The sequence below is a fragment of the Daucus carota genome, chromosome 6, assembly GCF_001625215.2.
Source record: "Daucus carota subsp. sativus chromosome 6, DH1 v3.0, whole genome shotgun sequence".
Lineage (NCBI taxonomy): Eukaryota > Viridiplantae > Streptophyta > Magnoliopsida > Apiales > Apiaceae > Daucus > Daucus carota.
The window spans coordinates 25,615,296-25,636,827 of record NC_030386.2 but is presented as its reverse complement, the minus strand read 5'-3'; the positions used below and the strand labels follow the sequence as shown (position 1 = coordinate 25,636,827).

Genomic DNA, 21,532 nt, shown 5'->3' with positions numbered 1-21,532 from the left:
TAATACAAAATCAAATTAATCAAAATCATAAGAACACTAATCGAATTGAGAAATCCTAATTACAAGATAGAGTATATAAATTAGATGAAAGGAAGAATCGAAGATAAACTTCCGTATCAATCGAAAAGCAAAGATTAAAATGAGTGTCGCACGATGGTCGTTGGGTAGGGTTTCAAACAGTAGAATAAGAGAGTAGCCGGATAATGAGAGCGCAACAGAGGTTTTTGATGTTCTGATATGCCAACTAGGTTTTTAACTAAGGACTCTTCATGTTTGTACAAATAAACTTGATAATAATACCTAAATATATTATCATAAATACTAGAATACACAACCTTGTACTTAATTGTAGTAACATTCAAAAATAATGTGAAAATCTTTGTAATTAATAATTTTACTCCTTGAACTCATATTTAAAAATACATGTAACTGACTTAAGTGACCAATTTGAGACGGTTTTGAGTTCAGTGACCAACTTGATATATCGAGTTCAGTTTGATGAGTTATTCCCTATGTCCCACCAGGTTCTTTACGTTACTTTTTGACACGCATTTTGAGCCTCTTATAAAGTATACTTACATTATATATTTATTTTTTAAAAAAATCCTGAAAAAAAGTTTGACGTTTAAACTTTTATTCAAAAAAAAGAAAATTTAAAAAAATATTATTGAACTATATTTTATAAAAATCTCAAAATACGTGCAAATAATGAACGTAAACATCTGTCGGTGGGACGGAGGGAGTGCTTGGTTATGAACCGATATTGTTGTGAGCAGCCTACGCCCATTTTTCTCAATTTTAAAACGGATGTACAAATTTAATTTAATCATTTAAACAATTTTGGCATTTCATTTCCTTAAGTTGCTTTTACGCTTCTACCCTGACTCCCCTCCTGTGTTTAACGATATTAAACAAGTGAGTAGCCAAGTTATCGGGTTAAATGGCAGTTAGGTCACTCAACTGGCCTATAACTTTCACTTGGGTCATCGCACTCAAAAAGCTGTCACTCAGGTCACTTAACTAGTAAAAGTGTGCAAGTGAATCATCGAACACGATAAAAATTTCACAGCCGTTAAATCTCGTTGACTATAGACGGTCCTCCGTTAAATCTTTACAGAATGGAAAATCCGGCCGAATAGCCATTCCTTCCGGCGAAAAGCTCAAGAAATCCGGCGAATATCGATTTCCTTCGTTTCTTAACCAAAATTTACGATTCATACACCAAAATAAAGCTTATAACATCTACAAACTCATAACCATATCAAGACATACTAACAATCAATGAATAAAGCAGAAAATTGAAATTAAAAACTAAGAAAAACTAAGAACTCGACTAACCCATTTAGCAACACAACAAATACAAAAATTCATATAAATAGACTCGATTAAGCATGGAAAAACTATTGGTAGCATCAAGAACATCCAAAACAGCCCAGAAATGAAGAACCCAATTCGTATATATATATTTTTTTTAAAAATGAAATAAAGCAATGATCAACCTTATACAATGGTGTTGGTATCAATAGAAAGAGCTCGAAACAAGCTTCAATTTGGTATATAGAACATCAAAAACGGTGATATGTAGCTCCTGAAATCGTGAGATGAAGGTCAAGAACAAATTTCTCGAATTTTCAAATTTTCATCCATTATTTGACTCCGTTGCTGAGTCAAATTTTCATCCATTATTTAACGTTAGTAACGGTCAATGACCTATCTGAAAATTTTAAAGACAGTAGTGAGTTGACTGACAGTTTTTTGAGTTGGATGACCCAACTGAAAGTTACTAGTCAGTTGAGTGACCTAACTGCCATTTAACCCCCAAGTTATCACTCCACTTCAGTCGACATTTCCAGAAAAGGGCAAGACATATGTAACTGGATCTAGGGTTTCCTTACAACACCGGCCCTCATTTTATCTACACACACAAAATTGTATCTATATCTCTATCCATCTTCCTCAATTAGGGTTTCGAATCGCCGACATTCATCATCTCCATCCCTCACTCTCTTCGCGACCACAATTAGGTAAATTTCAAAACTCAGTTAATCTAATTTAATCCTATGCATTGTCATTTTTTTGATTTTTACTGATTATTTTAACTGTTTTAGATGACTAGTTTGTTTAATTAGTTTGATGTTGTCTGTAGGGTTTAGAGTGTGACAAATGGCTTCGAGTGAGTGTTTTTTGACGGAGGAGCAGAGGGAAATGTTGAAAATTGCGGCGCAGAGTGCTGAGGTTTTGTCGACCTCGCCTCTGTCGCCTTCTAAGCTGGTGTCGGAACATTTTGTGAAAGCTCCGGTTGGTGGTAAGGCCGGTAATCCTGGGGTTGGTTCTAGGCATTTTCGGAAAACTCACTCGGGGAAACTTGGTCGTGCCAAGAAGGGTAATTGCTTATACTCTGTGGTTTTATTGATTGTTTGGAATTTGGGTATGTGTTGGGATTTGGATAGTTTGAGTAATGATATTATAGCTTTAGATTGAGTAAGAGTATATGTTATGATGTAGGAAGCAGCCAGCAGGTATTCCTAGGTCACCCAACTTATGCTTGTGTTGGATTCCCCAACACTTGAATCGTACAATCCCAAATAATAATATAAATTTTAAATTGGAGTGAATTGAATATGTAAGAAGACAAGTACTAGTGTTAGTTAGCAAAGTAACTACCTTTTCTTGTTTTATAGATGATTAGTTATGCTTTTGAATTTTTTGCATTAACTTTCAGTTTTCTTAAGAGATTTGTGAAATTTGTCTTACATAGCATGAAATATGTATATATCCTAAGGTGATGTATCCACCTGCACCCAAATCCCCATATTTTCATGTTTTCTAAATGACTCAAATCCACGTATCCCCATATACACGCCCGAACCGGTATCCTTGATTCTTAGGTTGTGACGTATAGTAGCAATGAAGCATGCAACAGCTTTTTGAATCCATACCCCAACTGCATTTATAACTACACATGTGTCACTTTTTCCCGCTAGAATTAGTACGTGTGTGTTTCCATATATAACAAGTTTTGGGGTATAGTTCTGTGTATTAATGAAAAGACGTTGTACATTGCCCTGTTAAGTTTGCATTGTTTTATTACCTTTTAAGCCTATCTTTTTAAGGCGGTAAAAAATGGAATAGGCTTCCACGTAATGCTCTGATACAAACTATTTAATATATAGCTGGGACAAAATATACCAGGATTTAATAAGCTATATAGTTTCTGAAGTAGTTGATGCATTTGTTTGATGGATACGCTCGCTGCTTGTTTATGAATCCATCAGACTGTCTGCTTATGAATTCACATTAGCTGTTAGTTGGTGAATCTTTTTTACATCACTCGTTTTCAGTTAGTGAATTAATAGTTTAAGTTACTTCCATCTCTTGTATAGTTGAAATATGCAAGTATTAGTTGACTAGAAGAACTATTATGTCATTATAAACTACTTTATACTATTAAAGCTTGACAATTTATTTCCTATCATGCGTTCCATTCGAATATCAGTTAAACTTTGTAGAATATGTGAATTTTTAAAGTGTTTCTCTATTTTTGTGAATAGATGAGTCATGACTCATGAGTGCTTATGAAACTCTTTATTAAATATTAGTTTGTGTTGAAAGTTCAAAATATACACATTGACTTTGAGCTGTTGTGGATAGATGAGTGCTTATGAACTTCTGTCTAAATTATTAATTTGAATGTTGAAAGTTCAGAATATAAACATTGACTTTGAGCTGATTAATTGCATTTAATGTGTGCATGTTATAATTGTGACTTTGTGAGTAGCTTTTTATCTTATTGAATGCAAGAATATTGATCCGTGCCCATCGTAATTCCATCTCTTACAAAATACTTCTAGCTCTAGTTGAAGTTTGCATGTTAAATTGTAATATAAGCACCTGCTATCTCAACCTTTAGAAAGTGATTTCAATACTATTTTGAGCACTGATTATTAGCTTTGAATCTAAGTATGTGTGCGTGTGGAGTTTAATAATGCTGCTCTTAGAAAAGTTTACAAGCTAGTTGCAATGTGGTTCATGTATGTGAAGTTTAGTAATGTTGCTCTTGTATGGGTCTTTAAAAAAAGTATAAAAATCTAGTAGCAACGTTGTTTTTTTGGCTTCCTTTATGTTTTTGCGTAAAACGTAGTCTTTCTTTTAATTATGATCAAACTTAAAAAAGTATAGGCTTGGCACCCAGCCCTAGTGCCATAATGGGTAAATAATATTCGATATTTAGGAAAAATTTCCCCGAGTAGGGAGATCAGAAACTTGAGTAGCAATTGTCATGCAGTTTTACTTTTTAATTTACTAGTATGATTACACTAGTTGAAATGCTGGTTTTTAGATGATCTTTTAATGAATTCCTTTTTTCTTTTTTGCCTGTAAGGTTATATCTTTAAGACTTTAACTAACTTTATCAACAGATGGTGGCGGTGGTAAAGGAACCTGGGGTAAACTACTCGACACTGATGGTGAATCCCATATCGATCGAAATGATCCAAACTATGACAGTGGTGAGGTAATTACTGGATATAGTAAATTTTACCGCTTGGGTCTTGTATATCAAGGATTATGAAGTATGGGCATTTATGGGAGGAGGAATTATTAGCAGATTTTGTTTTCTTGTATTCTCATTCTTGTGCCTCACAGGAACCATATCAACTTGTCGGGTCAACCGTACGAGATCCACTTGATGAGTACAAAAAAGCTGTAGTCTCTCTTATTGAAGAATACTTTAGCACGGGTGATGTTGATGTGGCGGCTTCTGATCTGAGAGGACTTGGGTCAAATGAGTACCATCCTTACTTCATTAAGCGGCTTATCTCCATTTCTTTGGACAGACATGACAAGGAGAAAGAGATGGCATCTGTTCTACTTTCAGCTCTCTATGCCGATGTCATCACCTCAAAGGCGATTAGTCAAGGTTTTCTGATGCTTATCGAGTCTGCTGATGATCTTTCTGTGGACATATTGGATGCTGTTGACATTCTTGCTCTGTTCATTGCTCGTGCTGTGGTTGATGACATTCTCCCCCCAGCCTTTGTCACTAGGGCAAGAAATGGACTCTCAGAATCCTCTAAGGGTTTTCAGGTTCTCCAAACTGCTGAAAAAAGCTATCTATCAGCTCCACACCATGCAGAATTGGTTGAACGGAGGTGGGGCGGTAGCACTCATGTTACTGTTGAGGAAGTAAAGAAAAGAATATCAGACCTTTTAAGAGAATATGTTGAAAGTGGTGACACATTGGAGGCCTGTAGGTGCATTCGGCAGTTAGGAGTTGCATTTTTCCATCATGAGGTTGTTAAGAGGGCATTAATACTAGCCATGGAGATTCGTACGTCGGAACTAGCTATTTTAAGTCTTTTACGGGAAGCTGCAGATGAGGGTCTTATAAGTTCAAGTCAGATGCTAAAGGGTTTCGCTCGGTTGGCTGAGAGCCTTGATGACCTTGCTCTTGATATTCCATCTGCAAAAACTTTGTTTCGGTCATTGGTTCCCCAGGCCGTTAATGAAGGCTGGCTTGATGCTTCCTTCCTAACGTCCTCGGACGATAATGGAGTACATGAAAAGGACTCTGAAAAGCTGAAGCTGTACAAAGAAGAGGCTGTTGCAATCATCCATGAATACTTTCTTTCAGATGATATTCCTGAGCTCATCCGTAGTCTAGAAGATCTCAGGGCACCCGAGTTTAATGCAGTCTTCTTGAAGAAGTTGATAACGCTTGCCATGGATAGAAAGAATCGGGAGAGAGAGATGGCATCTGTGTTGATATCTGCACTTCACATTGAGATCTTTTCTACTGAAGATATTGTTGATGGTTTTGTCATGCTTCTGGAATCTGCTGAAGATACAGCACTTGACATTTTAGATGCTTCAAATGAACTGGCTCTTTTTCTAGCAAGGGCAGTCATTGATGATGTTTTGGCCCCGTTGAACTTGGATGAAATAGGAACCAGACTTCCGCCGAATTGCAGTGGAAGTGAGACGGTGCATGTGGCCAGATCACTTTTAGCTGCTCGACATGCCGGGGAGAGAATTTTAAGGTGCTGGGGAGGTGGAACAGGCTGGGCTGTGGAGGATGCTAAAGATAAGATAGCAAAGCTTCTGGAGGAATATGAAACTGGTGGTGTGGTGAGTGAAGCGTGCCAGTGTATTCGTGATCTTGGGATGCCCTTTTTTAATCACGAGGTTGTAAAAAAGGCTCTGGTCATGGCAATGGAGAAGAAGAATGACCATTTACTGGATCTGTTGGAGGAGTGTTTCAGGGAGGGATTGATCACAACTAATCAGATGACAAAGGGTTTTACTAGAATCAGCGACGGGCTTGATGATCTTGCCTTGGACATTCCAAATGCAAAGGAGAAGTTCAAATTTTATGTTAAACATGCCCAAATGAAAGGATGGCTCCTTCCATCGATCGGTGCAGTCAGTGCAGATGGTCCCATCATCCCACCTTCGGCTACATCATAAGCTTGCCTTTTATAGTTCCCTATATCAGGGTTACTTGTTAGTATCAGAAATGTGGTCCAACTGTTTTAGTTATTTTTCTTCATCCATGTTTTCGCTTTCCTTTCATCTCTTCATCTTATGAAGATGGAGTTTACTGATTGTGTAAAGTAGATCTTCGGTTTTTTTTTTAGACAGTTTTAGTTAGTGTATGCATTTTGCTTAGACAATACAAAAACTTACATAAGCGTATGTGTCATTGCTTTTCTGCCCATGTTCAGTGAACCAGTGGTGCTAAATACCAAAGTTGATTCTCTTCTTATATACTTATAAAGTTTGACACGGTGATTGTGTTTGTTCGGTCAACAGTTTGGGCTCCTAAGTTGCTGCTACCTTGCAGGTGGTGATGGTATATAGCTGGCGAGGGATGATTTGCACCACTTGGGTGCCTCAGATGAAGATGCTAAATCATGAGTCCCGTCGGTGCATTGTTGAATTCGTTGGAAAAGCGCTTATATTTTTGCTGTGTGTATGATTAAGGAATTATCGCTAAGCACTTGGAGGAGAAGAAGTTGGGTTTTTAGATTCCAAGAAATGATGGATGCTCTTGCTTTCTTGCAAAAGAAACCGGTTGGTTAGGATTTAGGACTTGGGAGCATTAACAAATAACAATGACATACATCTATACATCAATGTAAAAAAGCAGGAATTAGGATTAGTTTGGGTTTGATTAATTATTTATAATCGATTTTAGTAGTGCAGTTGAAGTAAATTTTTCATTAAAAAGAAAAGGGAAATGTGGGAAGACATCTGAATGAAAAATGATGATATTATTGTATGTTCATTATAATAATAATTATTCTATTATCCCTAGAAATTTGAGATACACTCGCATATTTGTATTTAAAAAAAATAAAAGTATATATTAAGAAAAAGGTATAGTAGACGGAGATCACATATTTGATGGAGCGAGGTCCGTTCATATACAATTTAATGGTTTAGATTTGATGCGTTCAAAATTGCTCCTATAGTAGAAAATCAGAATAAAAATATACGAGAATTATTACATCATGCGGACAATTTAATTTATTTTTGAATGCCTGTGTTTAAATATTTATATCGATGATTAATATAACCAAAGAAAAGATATAACATGAAATTTGAAATGCCATTGTTAAAGTTGTCCATATTGAAGTACTCTATTTTTGGTTTATTAAGTGATTTGAAATTAAAATGCTATTGATAAAATAGCAAAAATTAAAATATTGCATTTTTCAATTTAAAATATTTATGTGTTATGATTTAAAAGTAAAATATACTATTATGTAATTTTTTCCACTGACACAAAATTTACAAGGATAAATTGATATCGAGAATAGCCTGTAGTACCCGCGTAGGACACAAAATCTTAAATTCAAACAAAAAATAAAGTTATGCTCTATTTGCTCAAATCTAGATTCTTCCTGAAAAAATAGTAGTAATATCTTGCACGATTATATTCTCAACAACTTGGTCCAGTTAGTTAGATCACTACTCAATTTCTTACGTCTTTCCGTCGTGCCCAACAGCTCCACCGCGGCGGCGACGGTGGTCGGAGCCCCTCTTTGTATCTCTTTCAGGTAACTTATTCAATTCCTTTTTATTTTTGTTATTCATATATTTCTTGATGCTTGTGATTTATTATATATGTTCTGATATATGTGAAAGTCTAAGAGTCTCTTATATAGAATTCTACGATTGAATTGAAATGATAAACGAAATTGAACACGGAGCAATTATTTCCCAAATTGTGTATGATTTGGTGTTTACAGAATGTCCTGTAGCGGTGAATCATTGGCTCAAATTTGTTGTCAAGGTCGTGAGAATTTAATTACGCACTGCGAGTGTTTGATTTTTCGTTCCATCACGCGTAGTTGCGCGTATCTAAAAAGATTAATTGTCTGAAAATGCCCCAATTGTAAAATGATACTGCTATAACATTGCTCAGTCAGCATTTGGTTACATGAATGAGTTAAGTCGCATGTCAATTGGACTCGTTGCTCCGAATTGACATGCTTTGAGATTTAATTTATTTGCTGTGAAGTTCATACCTATTCTTATATCATAAAGTCGGGCTTGCTGAAGTTGTATTTAACCAGGCTAGTCACTATAGAATGTCATAAACATTCTGTCATGCTATATAGATTCTGTCAATTTATTTCATGACTAGTTGTGGTGCTCAAAGAGCTTCTCTTCAAGAGCTGACAATCTGAAAATCTTCAATCAGTTGATATGTGCACGGTTTAACACACTGTTATTGAGATTTGCTGGCTTTTTTTCTCCTTTACCTTCTTTTTTATCAGGTAAACATTGAATCAGCCAATGGCAGAACCGACTGGTGCTCCGAGAAAACCTCGGATTTTACTTGCTGCCAGTGGAAGTGTAGCATCTATAAAGTTTGGCAACCTTTGCAGTAGTTTTTCTGACTGGGCTGAAGTAAAAGCTGTTGCGACTACAGCTTCTTTGCATTTTATTGATAGAGCATCACTACCTAAAGATGTGACTCTGTATACGGATGATGATGAATGGTCTACTTGGTCGAAGATAGGGGACGGTGTCCTCCACATTGAGCTCCGCCGGTGGGCTGATATCATGGTAATAGCTCCATTATCAGCAAACACCCTTGGGAAGGTAATTTGTCTTATATAGTTATATGTGGTATTTAATTTAGTCCTTTTACTCTCTTAGATTTTGGTTAAATTAGGAATGAGGCCTAAATTGGCTTCTTTTTTTTTTTTTTTTCCTTTCATTTTCTGGAACAACAAGAGAGGAAGTCTAATTGGTCATTGTAGGGTTCTTAGACCTCAAGTATTTTGGACAGCTTCACAAGAATATTTTATATTTTAAAGTGTACCTGTACATATAGAGACACCACAATTACAATTTACACACCCTTGTCGGCGTATAGTTTGTCTCAAGTGGTCTAGCAGCCTACTGTGATATAGTTGATTTTGTGTAGGTTTTGCTGATACTCATTTTGCTTTATTACTGCAGATTGCTAATGGATTGTGTGACAACCTGCTGACCTGCATTGTGCGAGCATGGGACTATTCCAAACCTCTCTTTGTGGCCCCTGCTATGAATACCTACATGTGGAACAATGTGTTCACAGAAAAGCATCTTATGTCAGTTGACGAACTTGGAATTTCTCTAATTCCACCTGTGTCCAAGAGGCTTGCCTGCGGTGATTTTGGGAATGGTGCCATGGCTGAACCGTCACTCATCTTCTCAACTGTAAGGCTTTTTTTAGAGTCAAAGGCACAGTCAGGTGGTGGTAGTAGTAATCAGTAATTACTAATAATTTCTTTTAAATCAAGTGCGAGGGAGACGGACTGGTCCGTTGCTGTTGTACTTTTCCTTGTTTGGAATTTTATGTATCATGTTTGTATGTGTTGGGTGTTACCTGTTGAATTTAGATAGGTCTTGTGTAAGATCTAACCTGTCTGATAGCTTGCTGAGGAAAAGCTGGTTAGGGTTCCTGATTCTAAAATGTGTTGGAAGTTTCGCAAATTTAGCAAGTGTTGTTATGCTAACTGATTACTGAATGTCTGGATTTACATCGGTATTTGAAAGACTACTGAACAGTTTAGTATGTTACTTGGTTCCCATATTCCCTATTTTTGGATTTAAGACTTGATTTAGCACACCTATTGGACTTGCTCTAAGGTCCCATGCTCTCTGTTCTGTTCACTTATCGGCCTGTTACATTCATCATTCATGTATAGTATTCTTTCTCCCTACTCACCCATGTTTGTGGATTAATTGTTCAAATGTAGAAGAACATGGGTTTTTTAGACCTTTGTTTTGATAGTAGTTTGAGAATTGGATGCTAGAGTGTAAGCTGATACTGATATTTTATGATTCCCGTCTTGCAATCTCAACACTTTACTTTTTATTACTTTTTTTTTAAAAGAACGAAAGCTGGCTGGAGGAGAAAGTTCGTTCTTAAAGTTTGCAGTCCAAAAGTGGGGATGCAAGGAAGGTTGGTGTATAAATTTAAACTCTTATCTACCAAAATGGTCAAATATTTTTTTTTTTTGACAATGCAGGCTTATATGCCTTACAAATTAGTATCTGTTCTAATATTGATAGACTAAAGTTTTCTCTCCTTCTATGTGAGAGGTGTGAATGTTTTCTCTCCTTCTATAACCTAGAATTGTGAGAGGCTGTGATCTTCATGGCAACAATGGATGACATAGAGATGCAGATGGAGGATTTGAATATTGAGAATGAGGAGAATGAAGAGTTAGTCCTTGATGAAGGGGTGGAAGATGACTGTAACAGATTTGAATTATGTATTGTGGGACGCTTTCTGACGGAGAAAACCATCAATGGCCGTGCAATGAGGACAAAGCTTGCTGATCTATGGAAACCTGCAATGGGCATAAACATCAAAGATCTTAAGCCTGGGATCTTCTTGTTTCAGTTCTACCATAAGGATGACATGAATTGGGTGCTGAATAATGGACCTTGGACTTTTGATGGAGCGCTCTTGGTGATGAACATAGTAAAGGTGGGAGAAGATCCTGTTAAGGTCTCACTGAATGAAGTGGATTTTTGGATTCAGATACATGATCTGCCGGTTGGCTATATGACGGAGATGGTGGGTAAGCAACTGGGAAACTTCTTTGGAACATTCTTACAATATGATGCAAAGAATAACTCGAGTATATGGCGTGAATTCATGCGACTAAGAATCCGAGTAGATGTTCGTAAGCCTCTGAAAAGAAAGAAGAAGATAGTCAAAAAAGATAAAACGGAGATTGTGGTTAACTGCAAGTACGAGAAGCTGGGGGATTTTTGTTTTATCTGCGGTCTACTGTCACATACAGAACGCTTCTGCAGAAAGAAACTGGAGACTAATGATGGAGAAATTACCAAGGACTGGGGACATTGGCTAAGGGCTCCACCACGTAAAATGGCTGGCGGCAGTAAAAGCAAATGGCTCCGGGAGGAAGGTGACGGCGACTGGGGGCGGCGGAAAGGGATGGATAATTACAATGCTGGAAATCAGGGATTTCAAAAAACTGATTGGACGCGCTCACCAACTGATTTGCGTGATCAAAGGGATAAGGGAGATAATCTGGAGAAAAATCAGGGATATAGTGAGATGTACAAAAGTAGTGTATCAGCTAAGGCGGGGAATTCAAATTTAAGTAACGATAATGGGCTGGACACAGATGAGTTATATGGGCTAAATCTGGAGGAAAGGAAAAGGCAGAGAATTGAAGCCCAATTCACTACAGTGCAGACACAACAAAAGGATACAACAACTAAGGACCCTACTCTTTCTAATGTTGATTGTGCAGGGACCTCTTCAATCTTATTGGCTCAGCTTGCTACGCAAGCTAGCCAGCAGCAATGAGTCACATTAGTTGGAACTGTCGAGGCCTTGGGAAGCCTTGTACAGTTCGAGCACTTGGTGATCTGATAAGAGATCACAAACCCATCTTTGTATTTTTAAGTGAGACGATTTCTTTTGCTAATAAAATAGAGGACCTTAGAGTTAAATTTGGTTTCGATCATTGTTTTGCAGTAGATAGAGTTGGACGTAGTGGAGGTTTGGCTGTTCTGTGGAAGCAGATTGCAAACTGTCAAGTGGCTGGTTACTCTAATCACCATATTGATATGCTGTTCATGGAAAATAGCACTGTGTCATGGCGTCTCTCATGCTATTATGGGTATCCGGAACGTACAAGACGTAGAGAGTCATGGAGGTTAATTCGTAGACTGGCGGATATATCAAATGTACCTTGGTGTATCTGGGGAGATTTTAATGATCTCCTGTTTGCTTCTGATAAAAAAGGCACGATTGCACACCCTCAATATCTTCTTGATGGCTTTCGTAAAGTGATTGAGGAGTGTCAACTGGAGGAAATAAATCTAAGAGGTGGTAAATTCACGTGGGAAAGAGGTCGAGGTACTAATGCTTGGGTAAGAGAAAAACTGGATCGTGGTTTTGCTAATGCAGGCTGGTTGGCTAAATTCCCCGCAAATAATCTGAAAGTAGTTCATGCGCCAGTGTCCGATCATGAACCGATTGTACTGGATCTTTTAAGCACGGAGATATCAAGGAAGGAGTGGCGTTTCCGATTTGAAAACATTTGGTTAAAGGAACCAGACTTTGTTAAGGAAGTTTCTGAAATTTGGGTTTCGACCCCAATATTACACCTTCTCCCAAAAATTGTTGAAATCACCTCGTTCATGGCTAGGTGGGGAAGATCGTTCTTTCATAAATTCAGAGAGAAAATAAGAAAGCATAAGGCAAACTTAGAAGAGCTCGTAGACTGTGAGGATGCTGAGAATGTTAAGAAGTATCTAAGTGAGAAAGAACAGTTGAATACACTTTTACTTCAGGAAGAAATTTACTGGAAACAGCGTGCTAAACTATTTTCGCTACGAGAAGGAGATGATAATACGAGATTCTTTCATGCCTCTGCTTCTGCAAAGAAGAAGGCAAATAAAATTGCTTTTCTGACAAACGATGCTGGAGAAAGAGTTGAGGACCACGATGGAATGTCTGAAATTGTTCGGGAGTACTTTGCCAAATTGTTTACTGAAGAGGAAGGGATAAATAATATGACAATGCCAGACAGTCATAGAATGTTATCTGCAGAGCAGAATCGAAGGCTGACAGAGGAGTTCACATTTGATGAGTTTACTACAGCACTAAAGCAAATGCACCCTGATAAAGCTGGGGGCCCTGACGGACTCAATCCAGCGTTTTTTCAAAGTTTCTGGAAAGTGATGGGACATGAGGTGTTTAATCAATGTACGCAGTGGATTAAAAGAAAGGAATTTCCAGGGGATCTCAACAGTACAAATGTGGTCTTGATCCCGAAGAAGGAGCATGCTTCTAATATGAGAGACTTAAGACCCATTGCTCTGTGCAATGTACTCTATCGAATTATGGCAAAGGTGTTGGCTAATAGACTGCAAGAGGTGCTTCCATCTCTGATTTCGGAAAACCAGTCTGCGTTTATAAAAAACAGAGGTATTACAGATAATGTACTCATAGCTTTTGAGGTGATTCACCATATGTCTCGCAAAAAGAAGGGAAAGGTAGGAGAAGTTGCTCTAAAACTGGATATCAGCAAGGCATATGATAAGGTAAATTGGTCGTTTCTGCAAAGACGAATGAAAGCTATGGGATTCTGTGATAAATGGATTGAGTGGACAATGCTATGTGTCAAAACAGTCACGTATAATTTCACTCTAAATGGCTCTCTTATTGGACCAGTTCTCCCTAAGAAAGGTTTGAGACAGGGCGACCCGCTCTCCCCTTACCTATTCTTGTTGTGTGTTGAAGGCCTGTCAAACGCAATTGATGATGCTTCTGCCAATGATATGATTCATGGTTGTCGAATCAGCCCAGCAGCACCAACGATCTCCCACCTCTTGTTTGCTGACGACAGCTTTCTGTTCTTTAAAGCTACTACTGAGGAAGCAAGAAACATAAAAAACCTCCTTGTCAGTTATGAGAAATATTCAGGCCAATCTATAAACTTCCAGAAGTCGGGAGTTTATTTTAGTGCGAATGTTAATCAAGCCAAGCAAACTGAAATATCCCAGATTCTGCAGGTGCATAATGGGATCACAAATACCATGTATCTTGGGTTGCCATCTTTGGTAGGACGATCGAAGAGAAGGGTGTTTAACTACATAAAAGAGAAGGCCAGCAAGAAGATTCAGCAGTGGCAAACTAAACCAATGTCTCAAGGTGGGAAAACGGTGCTAATAAGGAATGTAGCCCAGGCAATCCCCTCATATAGTATGTCCTGCTTTCTGCTCCCTACGACCCTGTGTCATGAACTTGAACAGATGTATAACAATTACTGGTGGCGATCGGGAAGAGGTGACAGTCAAAAAGGAATGAATTGGCTTTCTTGGAATAATATGAGTTATGCAAAGAGTAAGGGAGGCTTGGGTTTTCGTAATTTACACGGTTTTAACATTGCTCTACTGGGAAAGCACATATGGAACTTTATGCAGAATCCGAATTCTCTTGTTGCAAGAGTGTTCAAAGGTCGATATTTTCCGAATACTCATGTACTAAAAGCAGTTAAAGGACAAGGAGCAAGCTTTATATGGGCTGGAATATGGACGGCAAAGGAGGAACTAGCTAAAGGGTTCAGGTGGGTGTTGGGAGATGGCGAAGAGATTGTAGCAGCTCGAGACCCATGGCTGAGAAACAAAATTAATTTTCATGTGGAGCAAAACCAGTTTTATACAGGCCGAGAGGAGAAGGTCTGTAGCTTATTTCTTCCAGGAGAAAAGAAGTGGAACATGGCCTTGATCCAGCAAAACTTTCTTAAGGATGATGCAGAGGCAATCTTATCAATACCTATTCCTCAACGTGCAGTAACTGACAGAGTAGTATGGGCTCACTCGACTGATGGTTCCTACACAGCTAAGCATGCGTATCGCTTCTGGTATGATGCTCACTTTGGTGATAATGGTGTTCCGCAAAGCACAGGGTGGAAAAGCATCTGGCATCTGCAGTTACCTCATAAAATCAAGGTGTTTGTGTGGCGTTTCTGTCGAAATGCCGTTCCAGTACGATGGAGACTGAGTTCCAAGGGAGTCAGAATTCCCATTACATGTCCCATGTGTACAGGGGATGTCGAGCATATGTTGCATCTGTTCTTTGACTGTAGTTTTGCTACTGGATGCTGGAACCGTGTTGGATTGGTTTATGATTGGAGCCAAACGGAATCTGCCCCGGCATGGTTACTACACAAGCTTAGTTCTGCAACAAGTGAGGAGAAGGTGAAAATTTGTGTGACTTTATGGGGTATTTGGTACTGGCGAAATAAGAAGGTGTGGGAAGGGAAGATAGTTACACCAGATTTTGCCATGGACAGCAGCCTTCGGGTACAGTCAGACTGGTTTCAAGCACAGAAAAAACAAGAAGCTAATGCTCCAGGAAGAGCAGATGGTCAAGGAACAATGCCACGGGTCAGTGCAAAATGGAAACTCCCTGCATCTGGGACCTTTAAACTTAATGTGGATGCATCTGTCTACCCAGGTGCAAATGCCTTCGCAGTAGGAATGGTGCTGAGGAACGATACAGGCAATTTCATGGCAGCCAGAACATATAAATGCAGTGGTGAAGTGTCAGTAGTAGAGGCCGAGACTATTGGTGTTCGCGAAGCTTTGTCGTGGATTAAAGAACTGAGGATGCAGAATGAAGAGATAATAGTGGAATCGGATTCTCAGATCACTGTTAATGCAATTCAAAAGGCTTGTACGAACTACCTAGAGGTTGGCGAGATATTGGAAGAGTGCAAGCAGATCCTCCGTAGTTTAAATAGAGTTTCGGTTGTTTTTATCAGGAAGAATGCTAACAGGGTAGCGCATGAGGTAGCTAGAATCCCGTGTTTAGTAAATTCCTATAATGTATTCACGTCTCCTCCTACGTGTTTGTTGGAGGCCCTTGCATATGACGTGTTGATTTGAAATGAATTGAGGTAGCAAGTTTCAAAAAAAAAATACTTTTCGGTCAAATATTTAATTTTATTATTGGGTTGTCTTTTTACCCCCCAAGTCAGAAACACGCCAACGAGATCGCAGAGTAATTTCTTCAGTAAATAAACCTCGAGAGCAATAAATTTGATTCTTTCACTGTTTTTATCTTTTATTTGGGTCTACTACATTTACGTCTTCTCTAAGCTATAAAAAACTGGAGTACATGGGCTAAGTTAGATGGGGTTTTGAGAGTCGAGAGCAGGGTCCCGTAAATGAATAACTATACAGTGAATGTTACTGTAATGAAACTTCATGTACAATGAATTCGGATCCTAAAGCCACCAAGTAACTAACAAAGAATACAGCGAATACAGCTTCTCTAATAAATGCCTGTAAATTCTAGGCACAGCATTAAGGCCGCACCGATCCCGATTGACTAATACAAATCTTCCCAACAATATTTCACCCATTTCATGTTACTACATTCAAGTACAGTTCATGTATTCAGACTTCAGATTTTTCCAGAATTCACAGCAGTAACTATTTTTTCGAGCATTGCGATCCAGGTCGACTTCTCCGTTTCAGAGTGTGAAAGATTATTTCCCCGATACCCGCTCCGTTTAGTCTATTATAATGTTTTTAGTCGAATCGACAAATTTTGACTGACATATACACACAAAAAATGCAAAATAAACCAGACACGTGTATTTCCTTTTGCGACCTGGTACTACTCGTTGGCATAACCAATTTTTATCAACTCCTAACTCCTAAGCACGAAGACTGTTTCCAGTTGGGAAAAAAAAAAGATTTTACTCTCAAACTCCCAAATTTTACCCTCAAACTCCCAATTTTTACGTTGCGATTATGCGATCATAGATGAAAAGAAACACAAGAATATGGTTCTAAAATAGCGATGAGCAAATTTAATTGATCATCTATATTTCACCAGTCACACCGACAAGAAACTGCACATTTAATTCCCTTGCCTTCAACAGCTCACAACTACTTCTCAACTCCATTATTAACTCTTGCACAGACATATTTATCTGATAAGCCATGCATTTCGTAGCTCAACCTGGACCATACCGCCTTCAACAATGCCTTCTTTGTTCACAATTTTCTTTAGTCTATTCACCATTTTAGTACTAGCTTCTTCTACTCATGGATCTGGCACCAGGACCGGAACAAACACACGCCCCTTCAAGAAGATCTTTGCGTTTGGAGATTCTTACACCGATACTGGCAACACGGTCTCAGGCAACGGCCCTGCAGGTTTTTCATTTGTGTCGAACCCTCCTTATGGCAGCACCTTTTTTCACCACCCCACCAACAGATACTCTGACGGACGCCTTGTCATCGACTTCGTAGCTGAAAAACTGTCATTGCCATATCTGTCAGCATATCGCAATAACAAGGCTGATAAATCAAATGGCGTGAATTTTGCGGTTGCTGGTTCCACTGCGATAGAACACAGGTTTTTTGTGAGGAACAATTTAACACTGAACATTACTCCTCAATCACTTCAAACACAGTTGTATTGGTTTGACAAGTTCTTGGCGACTCAAGGGTGTGTAAACATGACTACAACACCGAATCAGTGCAAAGCGGTGTTTGATGAGGCCTTGATCTGGGTTGGTGAAATCGGTGCAAATGACTATGCATATATAATTGGATCTACTGTCACTGGAAATACCATTCAACATCTTGCACTTAAGAGGAGTACTAACTTTGTACAGGTATAAACCACAAACCTTTTCTATATTATTATTTGAAATGCAAACATGGGCATTGTTATAAAATATGTATGGTTATTATTCATTCTAGTTTGTACTTTGTAGCATCTCCTTGGTCCCTTTTGCCTGAAAGCTGACTATAATATGGGGTATACTAAGCATAAACATTAAGAATCAACTAAAAATTTTGCCAAGTCCAAAATACTACTTTTTATCCTTCAGATAAATTTAAATAGTAACCATGTCCGCACGTCTGTGAAAAGGGTTCCAAAAAGAATCAATGATATTACATGTCAACAACAAATTTAGCAGAACATATACAAATCAAAGTGAATTTACCTATTGCTATTGAATACAGGCCTTGCTCAACAAGGGTGCCAAGTATGTTGTAGTCCAAGGTCTGCCTACCACAGGTTGTCTCACATTGTCCATGTATCTCTCTGGAGATGATGACAGAGATGATATCGGATGTCTAGGAAGCCAAAACAGACAGAGCTACAGTCACAACACCATCTACCAAGCAAAGTTGGAAGATTTTAGAAAAGAATTTCCCGAAGCTGTTATTGTTTATGCTGATTACTGGAATGCCTATCACACGGTCATGAAGAACCCAACCAAGTATGGTTTTAAGGAGCTGTACAAAGTTTGCTGTGGAACGGGTGGTGGAGAATTGAATTTTGATTTTTTTGGAGCATGCGGCTCACCTGCCTCAAGCATGTGTACAGTCCCTTCTCAGTACATCAACTGGGATGGAGTGCACCTCACTGAAGGCATGTATAAGGTGGTTTCTGAGATGTTCCTTAACGGAACATTTACTCATCCTCCATTTGACTACTTGATAAAGAAAAAGATGCAAGCTGGGATCAACTGATTAGGACTTCAAGGATATTTAAACAGGGAGAAGTGATAGTTTAGCCATCTAATAATATCATACCATCTTCTTGGAGTGCAATAGACCCGTCAATTTTGTTTGGTTGTGTTTTAAAATTTCCTATATTTTTGTGTTTTGGCCTTTGGGTACATGGAAATAATTTGTTTCAGATACCGGCACCCCACCATTTCAATGGCATGAACAGCCCGAGTGTTCTTATAAGTAATTAATGTCACATAATAGTACACCAGTGCACATAATAAATAATTAGTATCTATATTAAATATTTTATCAGATTACACAAAATTTGGTGTCAAGTGTTAATCTTACACGAAAAATTATCCCCTCGTGTTTGGGTTTGAGAAACTTAACACAGAGGAACACTGAGTGCATTAGTATTTTCAAGCTCCAAGACAAAAGAACACACAAATCATAAGGTGCAAAGCGATCCAGTTACATTTGTTAATACTTAATACTAACAGTTATGTATATTTGACTATTAGTAATAGTAATGAAAATACAAACACGTCTAATAATTTCATAATTGTAAACGTTGCATATTTGCTTTGATGAAAAGTCGACTTGCACCATGTAGCTCAAAATATTCTAAGCATTCTTCCTATCAACTTCATACAAAATTTCCAATAATGAAGCAGGGAATAGGACTATTCAAAGCAAAAATACAGCTGAAATACAAAAAAGCAAGTGCAAGAAGTCAACCTTCCAGTCGCATGTGGGAGTGAGCCTATGAACGAGCCCTGGTTTGCTGCCCTTGATGATAAGCAGTCATACGTAACATCGATCTTCAATTTTGCTTATCTGAAGTGACATTACATTGTGCCAAAATGAAGTTGATAGATGTCTATATATTGCTGCTCTTTATGTCGAGCATAATAGCTAGAATGTAACCATCATTCTACAAAGTCCGAGTTGCATTCAAGCTTATGAAGATATGGCCCCAAATGCAAGCGATATCAACTCATTTGACAGCAGAAATCCATCTGGATCACTTAGACGGATATATGCCAGCTCCTCTTCCATTCTCTGCTCATCAAGTAGTACCTTTTCCAATTCATCTGCCACAATTTCCCTCCTGTCCTGATCCATATAGACCACATGTCCACTTGCTGCGTATGGTTTATAAACATTACAAAGTGAGATAACAAGGGAGCCACCAAAAGCTTCCCTATAAGACCTCAAATTTAAGCCTTTTGAAGTTCTTAAAGAGAGCATTACTACATCCATGGCTGCTTCATTGGAGTCAACGTAATCATCCTCACTCTCCAGCTCTAAATCCATCAGTGCTTCAGTGGAGTCAACGCCACCATCCTCACAGCTTTCTGTTGTTCCATCCTCCAAATCTTGAACATAACTCATATATTCCTTCAACTTCTTTGGTCTTGAAAATCTTACTCCATCAATATAACTAGCTGAACCCAAACCAAATCCATAAAATGATTTATTATTATCCCAGTACGTAAGGTTATGCTTGCACTCAAAACCGCTCTTGCTGTAACTACTAATCTCATAATGATTGTAACCTGCATCTAAAAGCATTTTCGAAGCCATTCTATAAAACTTGGCGGACTGTATGTCAGAAGGTAGAGGGAACTCCCCAGGTGTGTACCTGCATAATTTGTATCAATTTTAATTAAAAATCAAATTTACCAAGTTTAAAACTACCATGCACACCCCATAATGCAACTAATTTACTTACAATACTCCAAATTTGGTGTCTTGTTCAACTTGCAAATCATAAACCGACACATGGGTAGGCTGCGCCTTAATGGTAAGCTGCAAACTCTCTTCCCACATTTCCGGTGTCTGGTGTGGCAGCGAAGATATAAGGTCCATACTCCAGTTCCCAACCCCGCATGATCCAACAATCTCAATCGCCTCATGAACTTCATCAATACCATGCGCCCGTCCACAAGATTTCAACAATTCTTGTTGAAATGCCTGAACTCCTAAAGACACTCTATTAACACCCAAGTCAATAAACTCCTTCAACTTCTTACTATCAAACGTCCCGGGGTCCATTTCCATAGATATCTCTGCATCAGCACACAACCCGAATTTCGAACTCAATATCTCAAGAACCGAAGACACAAGCTTCGGAGGCACAAGTGAAGGAGTCCCACCACCGAAAAAAACAGTCTTAAGAGGAACACATTGGCTCATTTCCACTTGAGTAGCCACAATCTCGCGGGAAAGGACATCAATGTAGTTAACAATTCGCGGGTCATTGTCAACCTGAGCAGAAGAGCCGAGAGCAAGTATTGGGAAGTCACAGTAGTGGCAACGCTTGCGGCAGAAAGGGAGGTGCAGGTAAGCTGAAGCAGGAGGGTGAGGTGTTTTAGATGTTGTTGTTTTGGTTGAGGCATTTTGTCGAACAGGTGGTGGGGGGGTTTGAGCAATTGCATTGCAGGTGCTTAAGGAAAGCTTTGGGAAAATGGGTTTGGCTGGGAAGGTGGTAAAAATGGGAGTGAATGTTGATCTCAGCATGGCCGGACAGTTATGATGATGATGATGAAAGTGCAAGAATTCTTCTTTTTTCCTTCTCGCAGAAATTGGTAATGTTGCAATAGTTTTTTTTTTTTTGCTAAGTAATTTAAATTGTAATAATTTTAAATGAACTTCAATAAATTTGTCATTTTCAGTCAGATATATGCTCGAATATCCTTTATTTTTCCTAGAATTTGAAATATCTTACACAAAAAATTAAAATCATTAATCTATATAATGCCTTGATAAATAATTAATTAATTATGCAACAAAAATTTGACATAAAAGCTATAAAATTATACTAGTAATAGGAATTGTCATAGAAATCTATATTGAAAATAATATTGATTAACAAATTTGAAATTTATTAAAAAGTTTCGAGATTAATAAAATTTTTAATTTAATTGAAATATATTGATAAAATTATCAATTTATTTAATTTTTGAAAAATCATCGGAACCGAGGATATAAATCG

General features: G+C 38.2%; 4 protein-coding genes across 4 annotated transcripts; 3 read left to right on the top strand and 1 right to left on the bottom strand.

Annotated features, from left to right (window-relative positions):
- Positions 1-1,842: 1,842 nt before the first annotated feature.
- On the top strand, positions 1,843-6,753 carry LOC108228167 (MA3 DOMAIN-CONTAINING TRANSLATION REGULATORY FACTOR 1). The gene is made up of 4 exons (XM_017403677.2): positions 1,843-2,024; positions 2,147-2,383; positions 4,419-4,513; positions 4,645-6,753. Exons 2-4 carry the CDS (start codon positions 2,164-2,166, stop codon positions 6,463-6,465), a joined length of 2,136 nt encoding a protein of 711 aa, XP_017259166.1. The 5' UTR covers positions 1,843-2,024; positions 2,147-2,163; the 3' UTR covers positions 6,466-6,753.
- Positions 6,754-7,821: 1,068 nt separating this feature from the next.
- On the top strand, positions 7,822-10,090 carry LOC108224831 (phosphopantothenoylcysteine decarboxylase). The gene is made up of 3 exons (XM_017399563.2): positions 7,822-8,060; positions 8,784-9,111; positions 9,475-10,090. Exons 2-3 carry the CDS (start codon positions 8,803-8,805, stop codon positions 9,769-9,771), a joined length of 606 nt encoding a protein of 201 aa, XP_017255052.1. The 5' UTR covers positions 7,822-8,060; positions 8,784-8,802; the 3' UTR covers positions 9,772-10,090.
- A 6,702-nt stretch (positions 10,091-16,792) lies between these two features.
- Positions 16,793-18,723, top strand: LOC108224268 (GDSL esterase/lipase At3g48460). Its single transcript, XM_017398788.2, has 2 exons — positions 16,793-17,684; positions 18,040-18,723. Exons 1-2 carry the CDS (start codon positions 17,046-17,048, stop codon positions 18,550-18,552), a joined length of 1,152 nt encoding a protein of 383 aa, XP_017254277.1. The 5' UTR covers positions 16,793-17,045; the 3' UTR covers positions 18,553-18,723.
- Positions 18,724-19,349: 626 nt separating this feature from the next.
- Positions 19,350-21,176, bottom strand: LOC108224267 (uncharacterized). Its single transcript, XM_017398787.2, has 2 exons — positions 20,270-21,176; positions 19,350-20,179 (listed from the first exon to the last, which is right to left on the bottom strand). Exons 1-2 carry the CDS (start codon positions 21,055-21,057, stop codon positions 19,495-19,497), a joined length of 1,473 nt encoding a protein of 490 aa, XP_017254276.1. The 5' UTR covers positions 21,058-21,176; the 3' UTR covers positions 19,350-19,494.
- Between the last annotated feature and the right edge of the window lie 356 nt (positions 21,177-21,532).

What these genes read in the sequence shown, in the direction of transcription:
- LOC108228167 (XM_017403677.2), top strand. Translation starts at nt 2,164, where the DNA reads ATGGCTTCGAGTGAGTGTTTTTTGACGGAGGAGCAGAGGGAAATGTTG. An exon ending in ACTTGGTCGTGCCAAGAAGG is followed by an intron (nt 2,384 to 4,418) that starts GTAATTGCTTAT and finishes CTTTATCAACAG; the next exon opens with ATGGTGGCGGTGGTAAAGGA. An exon ending in CAAACTATGACAGTGGTGAG is followed by an intron (nt 4,514 to 4,644) that starts GTAATTACTGGA and finishes TGTGCCTCACAG; the next exon opens with GAACCATATCAACTTGTCGG.
- LOC108224831 (XM_017399563.2), top strand. Translation starts at nt 8,803, where the DNA reads ATGGCAGAACCGACTGGTGCTCCGAGAAAACCTCGGATTTTACTTGCT. An exon ending in CAGCAAACACCCTTGGGAAG is followed by an intron (nt 9,112 to 9,474) that starts GTAATTTGTCTT and finishes TTATTACTGCAG; the next exon opens with ATTGCTAATGGATTGTGTGA.
- LOC108224268 (XM_017398788.2), top strand. Translation starts at nt 17,046, where the DNA reads ATGCCTTCTTTGTTCACAATTTTCTTTAGTCTATTCACCATTTTAGTA. An exon ending in GGAGTACTAACTTTGTACAG is followed by an intron (nt 17,685 to 18,039) that starts GTATAAACCACA and finishes TATTGAATACAG; the next exon opens with GCCTTGCTCAACAAGGGTGC.
- LOC108224267 (XM_017398787.2), bottom strand. Translation starts at nt 21,057, where the DNA reads ATGCTGAGATCAACATTCACTCCCATTTTTACCACCTTCCCAGCCAAA. An exon ending in GACACCAAATTTGGAGTATT is followed by an intron (nt 20,180 to 20,269) that starts GTAAGTAAATTA and finishes CAAATTATGCAG; the next exon opens with GTACACACCTGGGGAGTTCC.